This window comes from Schistocerca gregaria, chromosome X (assembly GCF_023897955.1).
Source record: "Schistocerca gregaria isolate iqSchGreg1 chromosome X, iqSchGreg1.2, whole genome shotgun sequence".
NCBI lineage: Eukaryota > Metazoa > Arthropoda > Insecta > Orthoptera > Acrididae > Schistocerca > Schistocerca gregaria.
The window spans coordinates 619,923,441-619,943,713 of record NC_064931.1 but is presented as its reverse complement, the minus strand read 5'-3'; the positions used below and the strand labels follow the sequence as shown (position 1 = coordinate 619,943,713).

The window sequence follows — 20,273 nt, the reverse complement described above, 5'->3', positions numbered from 1 at the left end:
CATGTGGTAGTGGCAATGTGCTGCTCAGAAGAGATCTCCACTCCTTTGTACTGTTACAGACTTATGGACAGCCCTGCAGAGTTCATGGTGTCAGTTCCCTCCAGCACAACTTCAGGCATTAGTAGAGTCAATGCCACATCATGTTGCGGCACTTCTACGTGCTCGCATGGGCTCTACATGACATTAGGCAGGTGTACCAGTTTCTTTGGCTCTTCAGTGTAGTTATACTACATAAACTGAACAGACGCCAGAAAATGAACCAGTTGAGATAGAAACATTCATACACAAGACAAAACATAGGTAGACTATTTAAATAACACAGATAAGACACTACTCATGCACTTTTTGAAAAGTTTTGGTGGCGTACTAAATGATATAAAATAACTTATTACTGCATCTTCATCTATAATAACAGAAATTAAATATATTAAATTGACTCATCAATAATTTAAATTTGTCAAAACTATGTTATGACTTTAAAAAATACTTTGTTCATTTAACAACCCTATAATAATGAAAACATCTCTGTATAAATTATCTGTAATTTTGATTTGGTGTATAGGGTTGATATAAATCTTTGACATGTTATCTGTATCTTTGTGTTATTATTCAACATTCTTTGACACACAAGGCACTGCGTCTTTGTTCCATATACTCTTTGGACAACTTCGCTTTCTTAATGCAGTCAGTAACTTAGTGCATCTGCATCATACCTTCTTAATACCCTCAAGAATGCACCTTGATGGAACAATTTCAAAACAAAAAGCAAAGCAGATGACTGGCCACAAGAAGCAGAAATAGAAATGTTAATCTCTGTCCCCACCTGAAGATAAGGCTGAAAACCATCAAAAAGCTATTTAAAAAAGGGACCACCCCAGATCCCCCTTTAATTTTTCTTAGTGCAAGTAATTTCAATAATGAATGCAAAAACTCAATACAGCAAGTTTGTGAGCACATACCAATGTGACACAAGTGGAAAATTTATGATCAGTGTGTGTTACCACCAATTCTTACTTATGTCACTGAGGGATGGAGTTACAATGCAAAAATCTTTCAAATACTGAGATTTGCTCAGTGATCAATGGAGAGATTTATGTTGGGAATTTTCAGGGGAGGCAGGAAAATAAACAAATGTATCAGGGAACAGGCTGTAGTGGAAGATGTAATTATGGCAGTAATGGACACAAAATAAAGAAGGCCTTTATCCAGAAATAGATGCCAAATGGCTGATTATTATTCCAAACTTAATTTACACAGGGCACTAGGACACAGAGATTTTTTCATTAATAAATTTAAGTAGATGTGACTCTCCAACTGTTCCAAAAATCCTGATTGTCACAAAATTCAGTCTCAATGGAGAGCAATCTTGATGTGGTCAGAGGAACTTAAGACAATACTGTTTCATATTACCAAATCGAAATGCAGTAAGATCAGACATTTATTACATTTTGAATGGTAAAACTTAAAAAAAAGTTTGTTTGGAAAGATCCATCTAAAATTGGAAATGTCTATAAGTTGAAGATTGTGAATATAGCAGGTACATGCAGATATCGCAACACTGAAAACAGCCATGCATTCCACAACAGGTACAAGAGATCCATGTCCATGCCATGAAAACATTTCCCATATCATATAACTGCCACTATTCACAATGGCCCCACAGCCACACATGCCCAGTATCAAATGCACACAAGCCCAATGGTAGAGTGGAGAAAAATGGTGGCTTATCAAATGAACTGAGCTTCTCTCAGGCATCAGCTGTCCACTGCAATAAAATCCTTTTGGGGGTGTGACCGCATCATGTGTGATATACTACCAACATTTTGGCTGCTGCTATTGCAGGCAGCCTTCATCAGGATGACTGTAGTGGGACATGGTCAACAAACACACGTTGCTGGATTAACCAGTGTTGTATTTGGTTGCCAGCTGCTTCATATAGAGCTGCATATCTTGATATGTAATACTCAACCAGGCACTCACTTCTGTTATCATGGTTGTAATGTTTTCCACAATCTTGCTATATTTAATCATTTCCTTATGTTGACACCAATGCAAGTAAGCTATTGGGCCTCACACACATCACAAGACAATGGTCCTCTGAGCTCTCATAATCCCTGTAATTTGCTCTCCATCAAACATCAGTAAATAATACACAAATGCCGGTTGGCTGCAGACTTAATGGCTAGATCTGTCACATGGAGTCGCACAAGGTCTGAATCATAATTTTATGGACTATGCACGAATTTCTTTTCCCTGTAGTACCTCAGTTGGTTTTCAGAAACCTACAAAAAAAAAGGATGAGCTTACACAGCAACATCTATGGCATTTTTTATTTGATATAAAAAGTAAGTCAGTGGAATTTAACAAATTGTGAGATCTGGAAGGCCATTTTGATTTTAAATTGATCTAAAGACACTGAACACCAACTACATCTCAAGATTTTTGCATAGTACTCTTTGTCTTCTATATCTTTTCTTCAAAAAGTAAAAAAAAAGGAATCACCTATTTTCATAATGTACAACTACTGACTTGCCCCTGCTTCACACAAGTATCATTATGTATTTATGACTGGATAACTTGTCTGTGTAGCAGTAAGACAAAGAGTGTTTTTTTTTTAACTAAGTACCATTTTGAAATAAAAAATAAAACAAGTAGATATTTCTTATTTTAATCTATTTCTCTACATAATTCCCACCAATATTCTGCATGTTTATGTTTGTTTGTGAGTATCTGAAATGCCTCCTTTGATTGAGAAGCCCACTGACTGTGAAATACACGCTGTGATTTATTTTCTTAGTGCTGAAGGCTTTGGTAACAGAAACTCATCATCAGATCAGTGAAGTGCATGGAGAAAATTTATGAGTGATGAAATGGAATGGTAATGGCTGAGAGCTTTCAAAGATGGCCATACGAATGTGCATGATGAGGAACAAAGTGGGCTACCTTCAGTCATTACTGACAATTTGGTGCAGAAAGTTGATGAAAAAGTGAGAGAGATCAGACACTTTACAACTTTGACATTATGTGATGAGATGTCTAAAGTGTCAAGATGTGTGCTTTATGCAACTGTTGCTTCATTGAACAGCAGATTTCTGTTAGGATGGTATTCAAAAGCTTGTTGCAGGACATGATAAGTGCCTCAATATTGTGGGAATTACGTAAAAACTACATTAAAGTACAGGCTTTCATGTAAAAATAAAATTGCTGTGAACAGTTTATTTGTTTTATTTTTTTCTACTTTTTTCATTTCTGAATAGTACTCACATAAAAAGCATACTTTGTAAATTATACACACAAACCTTCCTTGTGAATGAGTCTAGCTATCAGTGAAAACCACATTAACATCCCTATACTAGCTCCTGAGATTTGCCTTCATGTTCACAGATAAAAATGTGTCAAGGGAAATGCATATGTCAGTTAAAATCAATAATTCTTCCTAATGCAGATGTAATATAATGGTTACCTTTGGCGCATTTGCATGAAATAATGTTAACTACAAGAGTCATTTGGTAAACAACACAATAAAATGAGGGGTTATGAAACTGATACTCATACTTACATCTGTGCCAATGCTTGAGCCATTGCAACACCATCACTGACTTCTTCCACTGTTGAATGTGGTGCGTCAACATCGAAGGTTTGTAGCTGTTGGCAAGAAACAACAACTTCTTAAATCTTTGAAATTTTTAAGCTAAAACACTTTTGGGGAAAGTCTATGAAGAATGTTAATCTGTTGTTTACTGGAAACTAGCTAAATTTTACTGCTATTGCTACATCCTTCAGCAAAGTGTGATATGGATTAGAATGTTCAAAGCAATGAAAGTACTAAAGTTAATCTTCTGTAGCTTATACATTTCCAGGTAGTTCCAAATGCTGAATCAATTTGTTTTCCTTGCATGAAACAAAGATACTAGGTTGCTTCACAGAAAACATCTACATCTACATCCATACTCCGCAAGCCACCTGACGGTGTGTGGCGGAGGGTAACGTGAGTACCTTTATCGGTTCTCCCTTCTATTCCAGTCTCGTATTGTTCGTGGAAAGAAGGATTGTCGGTATGCTTCTGTGTGAGCTCTAATCTCTCTGATTTTATCCTCATGGTCTCTTCACGAGATATACGTAGGAGGGAGCAATATACTGCTTGACTCCTCGGTGAATGTATGTTCTCGAAACTTTAACAAAAGCCCGTACCGAGCTATTGAGCATCTCTCCTGCAGAGTCTTCCACTGGAGATTATCTATCATCTCCGTAACGCTTTCGCGATTACTAAATGATCCTGTATCGAAGCACGCTGCTCTCCGTTGGATCTTCTCTATCTCTTCTATCAACCCTATCTGGTACGGATCCCACACTGCTGAGCAGTATTCAAGCAGTGGGCGAACAAGTGTACTGTAACCTACTTCCTTTGTTTTCGGATTGCATTTCCTTAGGATTCTTCCAATGAATCTGTCTGGCATCTGCTTTACCAACCTGGTCATTCCATTTTAAATCACTCCTAATGCCTATTCCCAGATAATTTATGGAATTTACTGCTTCCAGTTGCTGACCTGCTATTTTGTAGCTAAATGATAAGGGATCTATCTTTCTATGTATTCACAGCACATTACACTTGTCTACATTGAGATTCAATTGCCATTCCCTGCACCATGCATCAATTCGCTGCAGATCCTCCTGCATTTCAGTACAATTTTCCATTGTTACAACCTCTCGATACACCACTGCATCATCTGCAAAAAGCCTCAGTGAACTTCCGATGTCATCCACAAGGTCATTTATGTATATTGTGAATAGCAACAGTCCTACGACACTCCTCTGTGGCACACCTGAAATCACTCTTACTTCAGAAGACTTCTCTCCATTGAGAATGACATGCTGTGTTCTGTTATCTAGGAACTCTTTAATCCAATCACACAATTGGTCTGATAGTCCATATGCTCTTACTTTGTCCATTTTACGACTGTAGGGAACTGTATCGAACGCCTTGCGGAAGTCAAGAAACACGGCATCTACTTGGGAACCCGTCTCTATGGCCCTCTGAGTCTCGTGGACGAATAGCGCGAGCTGGGTTTCACACGACAGTCTTTTTCAAAACCCATGCTGATTCCTACAGAGTAGATTTCTAGTCTCCAGAAACGTCATTATACTCAAACATAATACATGTTCCAAAATTCTACAACTGATCGACGTTAGAGATATAGGTCTATAGTTCTGCACATCTGGTCGACATCCCTTCTTGAAAACAGGGATGACCTGTGCCCTTTTCCAATCCTTTGGAACGCTACGCTCTTCTAGAGACCTATGATACACCGCTGCAAGAAGGGGGGCAAGTTTCTTCGCATACCTGTGTAAAATCGAACTGGTATCCCATCAGGTCCAGCGGCCTTTCCCCTTTTGAGCGATTTTAACTGTTTGTCTATCCATCTGTCGTCTATTTCGATATCTGCCATTTTGTCATCTGTGCGACAATCTAGTGAAGGAACTACAGTGCAGTCTTCCTCTGTGAAACAGCTTTGAAAAAAGACATTTAGTATTTCAGCCTTTAGTCTGCCATCCTCTGTTTCAGTACCAGTTTGGTCACAGAGTGTCTGGACATTTTGTTTTGATCCACCTACTGCTTTGACATAAGACCAAAATTTCTTAGGATTTTCTGCCAAGTCAGTACATAGAACTTCACTTTCGAATTCATTGAACGCCTCTCGCATAGCCCTCCTCACACTACATTTCGCTTCGCGTAATTTTTTTTTTGTCTGCAAGGCTTTGGCTATGTTTATGTTTGCTGTGAAGTTCCCTTTGCTTCCGCAGCAGTTTTCTAACTCGGTTGTTGTACCACGGTGGCTCTTTTTCACCTCTTACGATCTTGCTTGGCATACTAAATATACTTCTACATTTTATGACTTATTAATATCTTGGTGCGGCAAAATGCTCAATGTTGTTCACAGAGTACTAGCACAACCCATAAGTTGATAAGCACTCTGTCATATGTGGAATTGCATCAACGTTTTCACCTTTCCCACTTGTGGCACCAGCATGTACACACAATTTTCCATTGACACTAAAGTATAGTAAAATTTAATATTAACAAAAAAACCACAATGACCTTCTAGCCACAGCAGGCTTCTACTGGTAAAAATCAGGATCGAGTACAGGAAATTACACAGTTACACTGGCTTTGCTGTAGCAACACTGATCCCCATTTATTTAATGTTCCCTTCCCTTTCCCCTGCTCTCCGCCTCTAACCCCAAAAGCTGCATCTGCTTACAACCCAAACAAAATATGACAGCCACTTTCTTGTTATATGTGAAATTTCATGTGGAAGCAAAGCTATCAAAGTTGCAGAAAATCCACATCTACATCTATGTTGTAGTCATGAATGATGGGTGGGAAAGCTGAATTAAATTATATAAATACCAACAATCATAAAGGTGGCATATTACAGATTCTGGCAGGATTGTATAAGGCACATATTTATAGCATAGATTACATACAACAATTTCTAGGTAGATTGATGCAATAATGTTTGTACAGATACAATTCAAGAAAAAAATTTTCGTTACTGTGATAATTTATAATTGAATCTTACAGTTACAACACATAGCAAACATTCTAGAAGTATTCACCTGAGCACAGCTACTAAATAGATTGCAACAAGACAATGGAAGTAAACAAGGAATTTTATGCCATTATGATATCTAATTTGGTCCACTAGATTTCAGATGAGGACTCAGCAAACAACATCACAATTTACATGTATTGGCGTAAATAACACTAAGTAGTCATTTAGGAAAAGGAGGATAACTATGTAGAAAAAAAGTTCTGTATGTTACAGGATTTCATGGTCCTTTATATATCCACACTCAGTCTCTAGATGATTCACTGCTTCTGATTTCTAGGGGAAACTTGTAGGACACCGAAAGCATATGCAAACAAAGAAATCAAAATGAGGTAATGCCCTGTAGGTATTAACACATCTATCATGCAGATAATGTGGTTATGATCTTAACTCACGAAAGCTACTAGGAAAACTACTGTAGTCTACACTTACTGACAATCATCTACAGTAGCCAAATGTTGTTTTACACCTCTAGGTCATATTCCTACATGTAACATATCCAAACTGTCTATGAATAGGGAATACACCAATGCTTTTAAATGTCCCAAAGCTAGAATTCTACAGGATTAATATTAAGGTAAATTGGGAGGCCATCTACTGGACGTCCTCTAAAAAACCATTGCTCATTAAACGTTTATGTTACCTACTGTAGTAGATTAAGAGGTGGTCCCCCATCATGGATAAACCACATCTGTTGTCTTTTTTGCAAGGGCAACATTCTGCTGTAGCCCAGGTAATGTGTCATGCAGAAATTGGTGATAAACAGTACCTGTTAATCTGTCTGATAATGAGTATGGACCTACGAGCTTGTCACCCATTCTTTCTGTCCAGCTTTTGATACTAAGTTGAACCTGACGCCTCACTTCTATTATTGCTCTAGAATCTGAATTTGCTCACAAGTGGTTATTTACAAAATTTGTTATCCTACTCTGTGTGAATCCTGCCATTGCCTGGGCTATATCCTGTGGTGCGGAAAGTATGGTGACATCTGTCAGCACAGTAGTATGGACCATATTTATTCTTTTCCTGAAGTCCTCCATATAGAGTCCCACACTTTTATTCATAATGTAGAATGGTGTTATACAACAATGGAATTCCTATCATGGCCACTTTCTCCTCACACAAAAAAAGAAAAATTCTACATTAAGCCCTTGAGATTGAATACACTTCTAAATTATCTGTAGATGGTTTACTTCTGGTTCTTCACAGTGAGGCCTCTTTGACCATTAACTTAATTTGACAATCATTGTTACACCACCGAATAAGCTGTCTTCTAAAATAGCCAGCAGTCACCTCTGCCAGGAGGTCTACCCATTCATGATCACTACACCAGTCAGTTAACTGTATAGCAAACATTTACCCTTAGCAAAAATGTTATTTTGGTACAAACACAATAGTAGCTTTGAGGATCACCTCTGCCAGGTGCTCTTCCCACTTATGATCACTGTCCCAGTCAATTAGCTGTACAGCGTACACTATTTTGTTTATTATTATTATTATTATTAGCCTTACATGGGCAAGTGTTGTTTCTGGAATTTCCATTTGTGTTGTGCCAATGCTTCACACAGCTAGTTTCATGAGTTTAGATACAAATAATGCAATAAAGCTACATGGCTGCATTTCCTAGAAAATTTTAACTTCAACATACAGTATCTGCTATGTTACTTTAATTCTCTTGAGTTAACTTAGAGGTTTCCTGAATCCAGGCATTGTGTTTCTCTGGTTACTTAAAGTATGAAAGTGAGAATGAAAAATGACATTTCCAGTTCAGGGATTGTCTTACCACACTTTTTACATGTAGTGTGTTCCTTACACGCACGACAATGTAGTAGGCCTACAACAAAACTGTTGGCCTTTGAAACAACACAGATGATTTCAATGAAACTGGCTTTAATATACTTTTTCTCTAGCACGCACTCAACCTTTTTCATCAAGTTGTGTAAACTGTGACAATTTCTAGTTTCCAATCTTTCAGGAAGTCTGCTCTATTTACATATATAAACATGGCTTACCATAACATATTTATTGGTTCAAATGTTGGGTACAGCTCAACTTTAACTGGGTAATTATTGTTCTTTATTAAATTTTCTACTTGATAAGCTCTACTAATCTGAATAAGAATAGTACCACTTCTTACGGTTGTTTTCAGTGCACCTAGCAAAACCTCTGCTTATACACAAAGGTGAAAATTTTTCAAAAGGGTATTTCTTCATATTTTATATAATTATAAACATGTGATGCAATATAGGATGTGTTTTCTTAACCTCACCAACGGAAGCTTGGTAGGTAGGACTAGCTACCCAAGCTCTTATTTGGTTGAGTGCTTTTCCTCCCAGATTGTACACCAGTCCCACTAAGTGTCATTTGTTTGTAAAATGTGAACCGATTTCTCACCTGAAATGCTAGGGTTCTGTAGGCCAAATATGTAGAAGGACCTGATGTGACAAGTGTCCCAGAATTTGCCCACTAACAACTGTTGTATCTCAACAACCATTCTTCTATCAGAATGTAGCACATCCTGTGCTGCAATGTATTTATACCCACTCTTGTTATCTGGGTAGTTAAGGAAAGATACCAGTCCTTCAAGACACAATGTTTCACAGACACGCCCAACAGTGGTCGAGAAACTGTGCTCCGACTTGCTCTGATTTTAAAGTAAAGCAACTGAATTCTGGTAGTGCTTACAAAGATTACCCTAAGTAGTACGACAATGTGGATGTTTATTTCTGTCTGGAATGTTGTAACCTAACATACTGCATTGAATTTCTTGGCAAATGCCAGTTGTATATTGTCCATTGTTGTAGAAGGATGTGATTTCCACTAATGAGAATGAAATACTATCAGATATTGCAGCAAGTGTAACATTTTGACACGTTGTTTCTTGTGCCAATGACGTCCTGACTTCCAAGCATCAATAAATGTTAGTGAGCTGTGCAGTTCTTGTGAAACAACAAGCTGAAATAGATTATGAAGATGACGACAAATCACCTCCACTATGTCAGTAGTTGCAGGGGCAACAGTCTGGATGATTGACTGATCTGGCCTTGCAACATTAACCAAAACGGCCTTGCTGTGCTGGTACTGCGAACGGCTGAAAGCAAGGGGAAACTACAGCCGTAATTTTTCCCGAGGACATGCAGCTTTACTGTATGATTAAATGATGATGGCATCCTCTTGGGTAAAATATTCCGGAGGTAAAATAGTCCCCCATTCGGATCTCCGGGCGGGGACTACTCAGGAGGATGTCGTTACCAGGAGAAAGAAAAATGGCGTTCTACGGATCGGAGCGTGGAATGTCAGATCCCTTAATCGGGCAGGTAGGTTAGAAAATTTAAAAAGGGAAATGGATAGGTTAAAGTTAGATATAGTGGGAATTAGTGAAGTTCGGTGGCAGGAGGAACAAGACTTCTGGTCAGGTGACTACAGGGTTATAAACACAAAATCAAATAGGGGTAATGCAGGAGTAGGTTTAATAATGAATAGGAAAATAGGAATGCGGGTAAGCTACTACAAACAGTATAGTGAACGCATTATTGTGGCCAAGATAGATACGAAGCCCACACCTACTACAGTAGTACAAGTTTATATGCCAACTAGCTCTGCAGATGATGAAGAAATTGAAGAAATGTACGATGAAATAAAAGAAATTATTCAGATAGTGAAGGGAGACGAAAATTTAATAGTAATGGGTGACTGGAATTCGAGTGTAGGAAAAGGGAGAGAAGGAAACATAGTAGGTGAATATGGATTGGGGCTAAGAAATGAAAGAGGAAGCCGCCTAGTAGAATTTTGCACAGAGCACAACTTAATCATAGCTAACACTTGGTTTAAGAATCATGAAAGAAGGTTGTATACGTGGAAGAACCCTGGAGATACTAAAAGGTATCAGATAGATTATATAATGGTAAGACAGAGATTTAGGAACCAGGTTTTAAGTTGTAAGACATTTCCAGGGGCAGATGTGGACTCTGACCACAATCTATTGGTTATGACCTGTAGATTAAAACTGAAGAAACTGCAAAAATGTGGGAAATTAAGGAGATGGGACCTGGATAAACTGAAAGAACCAGAGGTTGTACAGAGTTTCAGAGAGAGCATAAGGGAACAATTGACAGGAATAGGGGAAAGAAATACAGTAGAAGAAGAATGGGTAGCTCTGAGGGATGTAGTAGTGAAGGCAGCAAAGGATAAAGTAGGTACAAAGACGAGGGCTGCTAGAAATCCTTGGGTAACAGAAGAAATATTGAATTTAATTGATGAAAGGAGAAAATATAAAAATGCAGTAAATGAAGCAGGCAAAAAGGAATACAAACGTCTCAAAAATGAGATCGACAGGAAGTGCAAAATGGCTAAACAGGGATGGCTAGAGGACAAATGTAAGGATGTAGAAGCTTATCTCACTAGGGGTAAGATAGATACTGCCTACAGGAAAATTAAAGAGACCTTTGGAGAGAAGAGAACCACGTGTATGAATATCAAGAGCTCAGATGGCAGCCCAGTTCTAAGCAAAGAAGGGAAGGCAGAAAGGTGGAAGGAGTATATAGAAGGTTTATATAAGGGCGATGTACTTGAGGACAATATTATGGAAATAGAAGAGGATGTAGATGAAGACGAAATGGGAGATACGATACTGCGTGAAGAGTTTGACAGAGCACTGAAAGACCTGAGTTGAAACAAGGCCCCAGGAGTAGACAACATTCCATTAGAACTACTGACGGCCTTGGGAGAGCCAGTCATGACAAAACTCTACCAGCTGGTGAGCAAGATGTATGAGACAGGCGAAATACCCTCAGACTTCAAGAAGAATATAATAATTCCAATCCCAAAGAAAGCAGGTGCTGACAGATGTGAAAATTACCGAACTATCAGTTTAATAAGCCACGGCTGCAAAATACTAACGCGAATTCTTTACAGACGAATGGAAAAACTGGTAGATGCAGACCTCGGGGAGGATCAGTTTGGATTCCGTCGAAATGTTGGAACACGTGAGGCAATACTGACCTTACGACTTATCTTAGAAGAAAGATTAAGAAAAGGCAAACCTACGTTTCTAGCATTTGTAGACTTAGAGAAGGCTTTTGACAATGTTGACTGGAATACTCTTTTTCAAATTCTAAAGGTGGCAGGGGTAAAATACAGGGAGCGAAAGGCTATTTATAATTTGTACAGAAACCAGATGGCAGTAATAAGAGTCGAGGGGCATGAAAGGGAAGCAGTGGTTGGGAAAGGAGTGAGACAGGGTTGTAGCCTCTCCCCGATGTTATTCAATCTGTATATTGAGCAAGCAGTAAAGGAAACAAAAGAAAAATTTGGAGTAGGTATTAAAATTCATGGAGACGAAGTAAAAACTTTGAGGTTCGCCGATGACATTGTAATTCTGTCAGAGACGGCAAAGGACTTGGAAGAGCAGTTGAACGGAATGGACAGTGTCTTGAAAGGAGGATATAAGATGAACATTAACAAAAGCAAAACGAGGATAATGGAATGTAGTCAAATTAAATCGGGTGATGCTGAGGGAATTAGATTAGGAAATGAGACACTTAAAGTAGTAAAGGAGTTTTGCTATTTAGGAAGTAAAATAACTGATGATGGTCGAAGTAGAGAGGATATAAAATGTAGACTGGCAATGGCAAGGAAAGCATTTCTGAAGAAGAGAAATTTGTTAACATCGAATATAGATTTATGTATCAGGAAGTCGTTTCTGAAAGTATTTGTTTGGAGTGTAGCCATGTATGGAAGTGAAACATGGACGATAACTAGTTTGGACAAGAAGAGAATAGAAGCTTTCGAAATGTGGTGCTACAGAAGAATACTGAAGATAAGGTGGATAGATCACGTAACTAATGAGGAGGTATTGAATAGGATTGGGGAGAAGAGAAGTTTGTGGCACAACTTGACTAGAAGAAGGGATCGGTTGGTAGGACATGTTTTGAGGCATCAAGGGATCACAAATTTAGCATTGGAGGGCAGCGTCGAGGGTAAAAATCGTAGAGGGAGACCGAGAGATGAGTACACTAAGCAGATTCAGAAGGATGTAGGTTGCAGTAGGTACTGGGAAATGAAGAAGCTTGCACAGGATAGAGTAGCATGGAGAGCTGCATCAAACCAGTCTCAGGACTGAAGACAACAACAACAACATGTTCTGCAGTTGCAATGCAATGCTTTGAATTGTTAGAAGCTATTTTCCTTACTTTACTGCAGGTGTTACAGTTCCTTCCTACTACAACCAGCTGGAACAACAACTCTTGTCTGTGTGTCATGTCTAAAGCAAACTAACCTTTCTTGGTTTCATCAAAAAATGTAGAGCAATATTTGTGGCATAATACTGTTCCTACTGCAAAATTCTACGAATAAAACAATTTCTAAATGAAATAATTCATCTTTTTAGGTGATTAATTTAAATCAAAAGACCTATCAGTGATTTTATATGAGAGTCAACAGTGAAAATTGCAGAGTTTCACAAAAAAAAGAGCTGTATTCATATATATTTCAGTATTTGCTATGGACCATTTATTTTATGCTATGTTGTACTTGCATTTACAGTATATTACAAGTAAGTGATTAATGTGTACTTATATGTCATAAAATGTGTCAGTTGCAACTCCTAATTACTCTTTGAGTTAGTGCCACAAAGCAATTACAGACCTTCATATTTTCATACTATCAGTTAAAATGAGGTGGACAGCACTTTTCAAGCCTCCCAATGATTTCCAGGTTCTACGGGTCCTCCTTACAGTTTGAAACAAAAGATCTATATTGATAAGATGACTTCTGAACTGACTGGATACTGCATAATTTTTTTATGAACACATTTATTTTTATAAGAGCAGGTTTGCTGCTGAAAACATGTCCTATCTCATTGTCTTTGATGTTTGTGTGTTGATACAATCCCCAAGTCCACATGTGTGAAAGAAAATATTTTTGTTTTAATGAACCTGGACCTATTTCCACGATACTTCAGACAGACAACCCTCCGTATGGACCAGTTAACATTATATCACTCTGGAGACTGCAAATCTACACTCCACATCACCTAAGTAATACATCAATTACTTTAAGATTGAGTGATTTCTACATGTGCACCCAGGGCTGGTTTAAGGCCAAACCGACAAAAGCCACCGCTTATGGCACCAAACTGAGAGGGGTGCCAGAGATGCCACAACTGCAACATTTGTATACAGGATGTGTCACAATTATTAGCGTCTGCTTCAGGCGCCAAGTTGAATGGGGTGAGGATAGCCTGAGTGTAAGATTTGTACACTGTGCATATCACAATTAGTTGTGAAAATATACAAGGGAAAACAGGGGAAGGGGGCACAAAATAGTAAGTCACGTGCAAAAACGTTTTTGGACCAGCCTTGTGTGCACTTCATAAGTCATCGTAGGTGTACGGTTCATAATGTACCACAACACTTCTCTTCCCTTACAGCTCCATTTAGGGACAGTACACAATAAGAACGCTTCATAAGCCCTGATTATCCTAGTTTTGTCATTAAGCACGACGTTAATGGAAGGAAATAATATTTCATGACCCAAAATGAAAAGTGAGATCACAAAACGTTAGACTCATCACGATGCATAGACTCTGTTACTGCTTACTGTGGAGTTGGTTCAGATTCTGTGACACACATAATGAATTTTACTGATCTCCTTTTAACCTTCACTATTTCTTCTATTATTTAAACTTAATACAGTACTCAGATCGATAAACAGTAGCCAATAATTGGTCAAATGTGGGGTTTGAAAGCAACCTATTACATGGATGTATTACAATCCCTTGTGAAATATCCCAAAAATTTCATCCAGGCATTTCTCTTTTTCACAACTATATACGTGGTGATGCCATCTTGAAACGTTTTGAATAGGTACTCCCAGATACCCATAGGTTGTTACTGATCATTGTGTGCATTATCAAATGATGATCCTTGTTCATTGTGTGCATTAAATTACAGTTCTTTATACTGACAGTCAGCTGTCAGATTCTACATCAAGTGCTCATTTTCTGATAACATTTTCTATGGTAATGAGCACAGCTGAAATAACTGTAAAACCAATAAACAGCCCGAGAAAGTATCAAGCTAGTACTCAACCAATAATAGGAGAGTTCTTTGGATACAAAATTCTTTTGAAAAAATTGTATATAGCACACTCATTTAGACAGTGTTGTGCTTTGTGTGCATCTCAAAGACCTTACTGGGAAGTGATAATCAGTAATACTCATTTCACATGTCAACAAGGAATAGTACAGAGTTAGGTGATTGTAAAATTGACAAGATCCTCTGTTATAACTGTTGTTGAGGTTAGGAATGCATGGCAGTGTGCTCATCAGTGCCCCAGTTCTCTTGTCTTGTTTGCAGAGCCTACCGTTCTGTGGGAGGGCCTTGCTGAGTTTCCTACTCAGTTTTCCACTACAGTAGCCCAGATGAAACTCCAACCCACAGTCAACATGTACTACTCCCTCTCTGGCTATCCTACAGTAACATCCACACACTTGTCACACATCAGCAACAAGGGCAGAAGCTTAGTCCAGATCTGACACATTGTGAACATAAAGTCTGCTTTACTGGAGATCTCAAGTGATATTGCCACTCATAGGCACTGCATATATTCCATTTGCATTCTTAGTGGCTCAAACAGGGGGAACACCAGTGATGATGAGCAAGGGAAGAATCCTGAGGGCCTTCTGCTGGATAGTTAATTGTTTGCAGAGCCTACCGTTCTGTGGGAGGGCCTTGCTGAGTTTCCTACTCAGTTTTCCACTACAGTAACCCAGATGAAACTCCAACCCACAGTCTACATGTACTACTCCCTCTCTGGCTATCCTACAGTAACATCCACACACTTGTCACACATCAGCAACAAGGGCAGAAGCTTAGTCCAGATCTGACACATTGTGAACATAAAGTCTGCTTTACTGGAGATCTCAAGTGATATTGCCACTCATAGGCACTGCATATATTCCATTTGCATTCTTAGTGGCTCAAACAGGGGGAACACCAGTGATGATGAGCAAGGGAAGAATCCTGAGGGCCTTCTGCTGGATAGTTAATTGTTTGCAGAGCCTACCGTTCTGTGGGAGGGCCTTGCTGAGTTTCCTACTCAGTTTTCCACTACAGTAACCCAGATGAAACTCCAACCCACAGTCTACATGTACTACTCCCTCTCTGGCTATCCTACAGTAACATCCACACACTTGTCACACATCAGCAACAAGGGCAGAAGCTTAGTCCAGATCTGACACATTGTGAACATAAAGTCTGCTTTACTGGAGATCTCAAGTGATATTGCCACTCATAGGCACTGCATATATTCCATTTGCATTCTTAGTGGCTCAAACAGGGGGAACACCAGTGATGATGAGCAAGGGAAGAATCCTGAGGGCCTTCTGCTGGATAGTTAATTGTTTGCAGAGCCTACCGTTCTGTGGGAGGGCCTTGCTGAGTTTCCTACTCAGTTTTCCACTACAGTAACCCAGATGAAACTCCAACCCACAGTCTACATGTACTACTCCCTCTCTGGCTATCCTACAGTAACATCCACACACTTGTCACACATCAGCAACAAGGGCAGAAGCTTAGTCCAGATCTGACACATTGTGAACATAAAGTCTGCTTTACTGGAGAACTCAAGTGATATTGCCACTCATAGGCACTGCATATATTCCATTTGCATTCTTAGTGGCTCAAACAGGGGGAACACCAATGATGATGAGCAAGGGAAGAATCCTGAGGGCCTTCTGCTGGATAGTTAATAGCAGTCAATAAATTTCAGCAGTGACTCTGATATTTATTAGCAATTTCCGAATATACCAAAGTGTACTACTGACTTAATAGCACAAGTAATTAATATACCATATTCAATCATACTATTTTATTGGTTACAATTGTCACAGGGGTCATTATGGACTGGAAAGAATCACCTCAAAACACCAAGTTTCCCAACGAAGCACCCTCTACAGAGCTAAAGATATTTTGTGTAAATGAATGGTAAATCTATTACAAAGCACAGTAAAATTACACTTGTTTCACGCTGTCTGTGAAAGTAATTTTATTGTATAGTCACATCTAACAGTCTCTGGTTAACAACAGTGACATGGTGCAACTCAAACCCATACACACAGTGACTAGCTGAGAAAACGTACATTACACAACAGTTCAACATTTTTCTTATTCAAATCTTATTATAAATCATGCTTTGTGGCCTCCTTGAAGGATGTTTCAGTATAATGTACTAAGATTATTAATAATCAGATGTCTCTCAGAAACTTTATACAATGAATGTTGTGAGTTGACACTGTGGGGGAAAAAATGCAGGTAACAGTACTTAGGTCCTACTTGCAGATTTCCACCTCCACCAAAACTACTCCTGACTGCTTCCCAGACCATGAGGAATAACAAGTCAAGTCTGGAAACTTCTCCTTCAAGTTCTTACTAATGTTAACCATAAACTGTGCTTTTGTGAATGTGAACAAAATGTCTTCAACATTATTATAAACGATTTATTGCAGCAAAATAGCCATTGTAGTTATACATTAGATTACAAACATTGAGAGTGAATTACAAGGATGTATTGAGTGTCTGCATAATTCTTAGTAGATTACATTCAGTGCAGGTATTATAACAGATTATTATTTGAACCATTTATTGCATAGTCTCTAATTGATCTGGTCCTCTTGTTGCATATTTCTATATGGTATCGCTCACAAGACTGTCCACATAGTGTACACTTGCAAAGGTTTGACGGTTCGTGGTACGTTGTATTTGCACAAATTTCATGGTGGAATCCGTGTACTGCGGGTCTTGTAAGTACGTGTCTCATCTCAAAATTTGCTGCTGTCCAAGAGCGGTCGATCATGGCCTCGGATCCATAGAATTCCATTGGTACTTCCTCTCTTTTCTTAAGTAGTGATCTTAGTAGGTTCTCCGATGCTGATGTGTTGGGAAGTAAGAACCTTATCCTTAGATCCTCAATGAGGAAAGATTCTCAAGCGAGAAAGTAGACTAATCTTGATCTTGTGGTTTTTGCTACCCCTAATGCTCTTTTGATATAGGTTGCTTTTAATCTTTCCAACGTTTCTAAGTTCTTTTCATTTAGGTGTATCCATACGATTTCTATCCCAGCCAGTATCAGTATTATTTTTGATTTGAAGAGTGCCATAGCTGTGTCTAGATTTAGTGTTCTGATGGAACTTATTTCATTTATCGCTCTGATGGCCTGTGTCGCTTTCTTTGTTGTGTGTTTATTGAAGCACTTTGCGGACGGCTGGAGTGTTATCCCTAGATATTTGTAATCTTTTGTGATAGATATTTGCTTTCCTTGTAGTGCAATTCTTGTCATTTTTGAGATTTGCCCACCTGGTCTGAATACCATCATTTCCGTCTTGTCGGTGTTGATTACAAACTTGTGTTTTGTGTTATTATAATACTGCTATGGGGGTTCAGCATCACCCCTGATGAGCACCACATTGAGCTCAGGAGAATGACAAGACATTACTGTCATACACAACACATCTTGGCACAGTTGGTTGTAAAAGCATTACAATGTGATTGCGTATTGTAATGTGACAAGGTGGTGTAGTTTTTGACTTTCATTACTAAACCCTACTGTGAGTCCTCTACGTAATCTTTAATTGTGTAGTATGCATTACATATGAGGTACTGCATATATCAACTACCTTTTTAAACAGATATATGGTAAAAGTTACATAGCAGACACCTTTGCACTCTTCATAATTTATGTGCAATATATGTATACAACATTATTCAAACTCCTTGTCAGTGACTTGTTATCTGATTTTACATTGTGTTTATAATTTTTATAATGGAAAACGTGCAAATTATGGCAAGAAACATTAAAATTTGCATGAATGTAAACATTAGGCTGTATTATGGGTCAATTAGTTGCTACAACCTATATTCTGCATCCACAGTCATTGGTTTCGCCAACTCTCAACCAAATTATCACCTTCCAAATTAATCTTGACCTCCAGCTATGCTACAGATCAATCTGTCATCACAATCAAGATTCCATGGGGTCCCTACTGGCAAGGTATGATGGCTAATCCACATTATATTAGATGATCCCCTTACACTAAGAAAAACTTGGCCATATTAACTATTTCACACACATAAGAGCTAGTGTCGGGTGAGAAATGTATGCGAAACTTGTGCAGTGAAAATTTCCCAACTTTTTTGGTTACTACACATTCACTTGACACAGCAAATGCATTATAACACGATAGTTATCTTTGCAGTAGAAATACAGGAAAGAACCATATATTCAGTTGGACTTGCGAAAAAAAAAAGAATGCCTACAAATATTGTATTTTTTTCCCATGTGTGTATTGATAACACAGTTTCTAAGACGTCTTCAACAAACGTGAGCTACAAAATGGGAATGGCTTCCTTGTTGAGATCCTGTTGATGCCACTTTCTTAATTTGCTGCACCCATGAATTTCACAGCTGTATTTGGTCTAGCTGTAACTTATTTGTGTTATCAGCAAAGAAACTTTCAATTCTGCAGAATTCATTAAAAAGAAGAGATCCCTGTAATGTGGCTTTTATTCTACGAAACAGCAGTGTTCGCTCCTTTCAAATCTCAATGCCTCTCAAATAACAGACCGAGGGGTATTCGGTTTCAATGTTCTTAGAATGACAGTTGTGACCTATCTGCTTTAATAAGTGTTTGACCAGGATTACACGAAAGCAGTATTGGAGTAACTGCACAAAACTGCGTGACTAACGACAGCGATGTTCCACGGAAACATGTTACTTCCAGCACGACGTTTCAGCTGATGACATTTTTACCCTTTTGCACTATCGACTGGTCTGTATCACTAACATTATTGTCAGAACTTCGGCTGTCAGTGCTTTTGTTTCTGGCAATTCAAGTATCAGAAAATTGTAAACATACTCGCTTGCGGTACTTACCCACTTCATCAAGCTTTCACATAATTGAATTTTATCCATGTCTGCTGTTTCTTGAGTTGTTTACAACTACATAAGGTGACTAACTTTTATCTACAGTACATTTTTGTGATTAAGATCAGTGATCATTGTTTTAAACAGCTCTGTGTCATACACGAGGTAGTGTGCATAATTTATAGGTCTCTCGGACTTATTCAAAACACATAACTTCAGTATTAACATGTTATTCCGTTTTCATTTAATAATCAGTTCATGTTTTAACTGCAATGTCATTATACATTCGGCACTCACTATCGCATTATCACACGTTAACCTCTCTGACATTTGTCAGATTACGGACAGTTTATGCAGTAATTTACGAAACTACCTCATGGTATGGACACATGTACAAACTACGTTAAATACTGGAGAGAAGCCTGTGTATCATGTTTTAAAATTTAATTATACTGTACAAAAACACGCAAACTCCAAACATGATCAACTACAAAAATACACCCACGCGACCATCGCCAAAGATCCATATACGTCACCACGGAGAATTACGCGATGAGCAGGAATTATTTACAGGCGAATAGGTACCATTTTTGGATAAGGGTCTGGACGTAGATCGAACCCATTCAATTGAAATGATTTTAGGAAACAACCGAAACGCACATCAATATGAACGAATGAAGGCCGACCCACACGAACAACCTGTCAGTGCAAATGTTGGTGCACTTTTCGCCTGCGCAGAAA

At 38.5% G+C, this 20,273-nt stretch overlaps 1 protein-coding gene across 1 annotated transcript in view; it reads right to left on the bottom strand.

Moving 5' to 3' along the window:
* Positions 1–20,061, bottom strand: part of LOC126299076 (protein Hook homolog 3-like) — a 197,136-nt gene extending 177,075 nt beyond the window's left edge. The window contains exons 1-2 of the mRNA XM_049990746.1: positions 19,542–20,061; positions 3,560–3,645 (exon numbers count right to left, since the gene is read on the bottom strand). Coding sequence (XP_049846703.1) covers positions 3,560–3,645; positions 19,542–19,580 — 125 coding nt within the window. The 5' untranslated portion in view covers positions 19,581–20,061. The remainder of the gene's footprint in view (positions 1–3,559; positions 3,646–19,541) is intronic.
* Between the last annotated feature and the right edge of the window lie 212 nt (positions 20,062–20,273).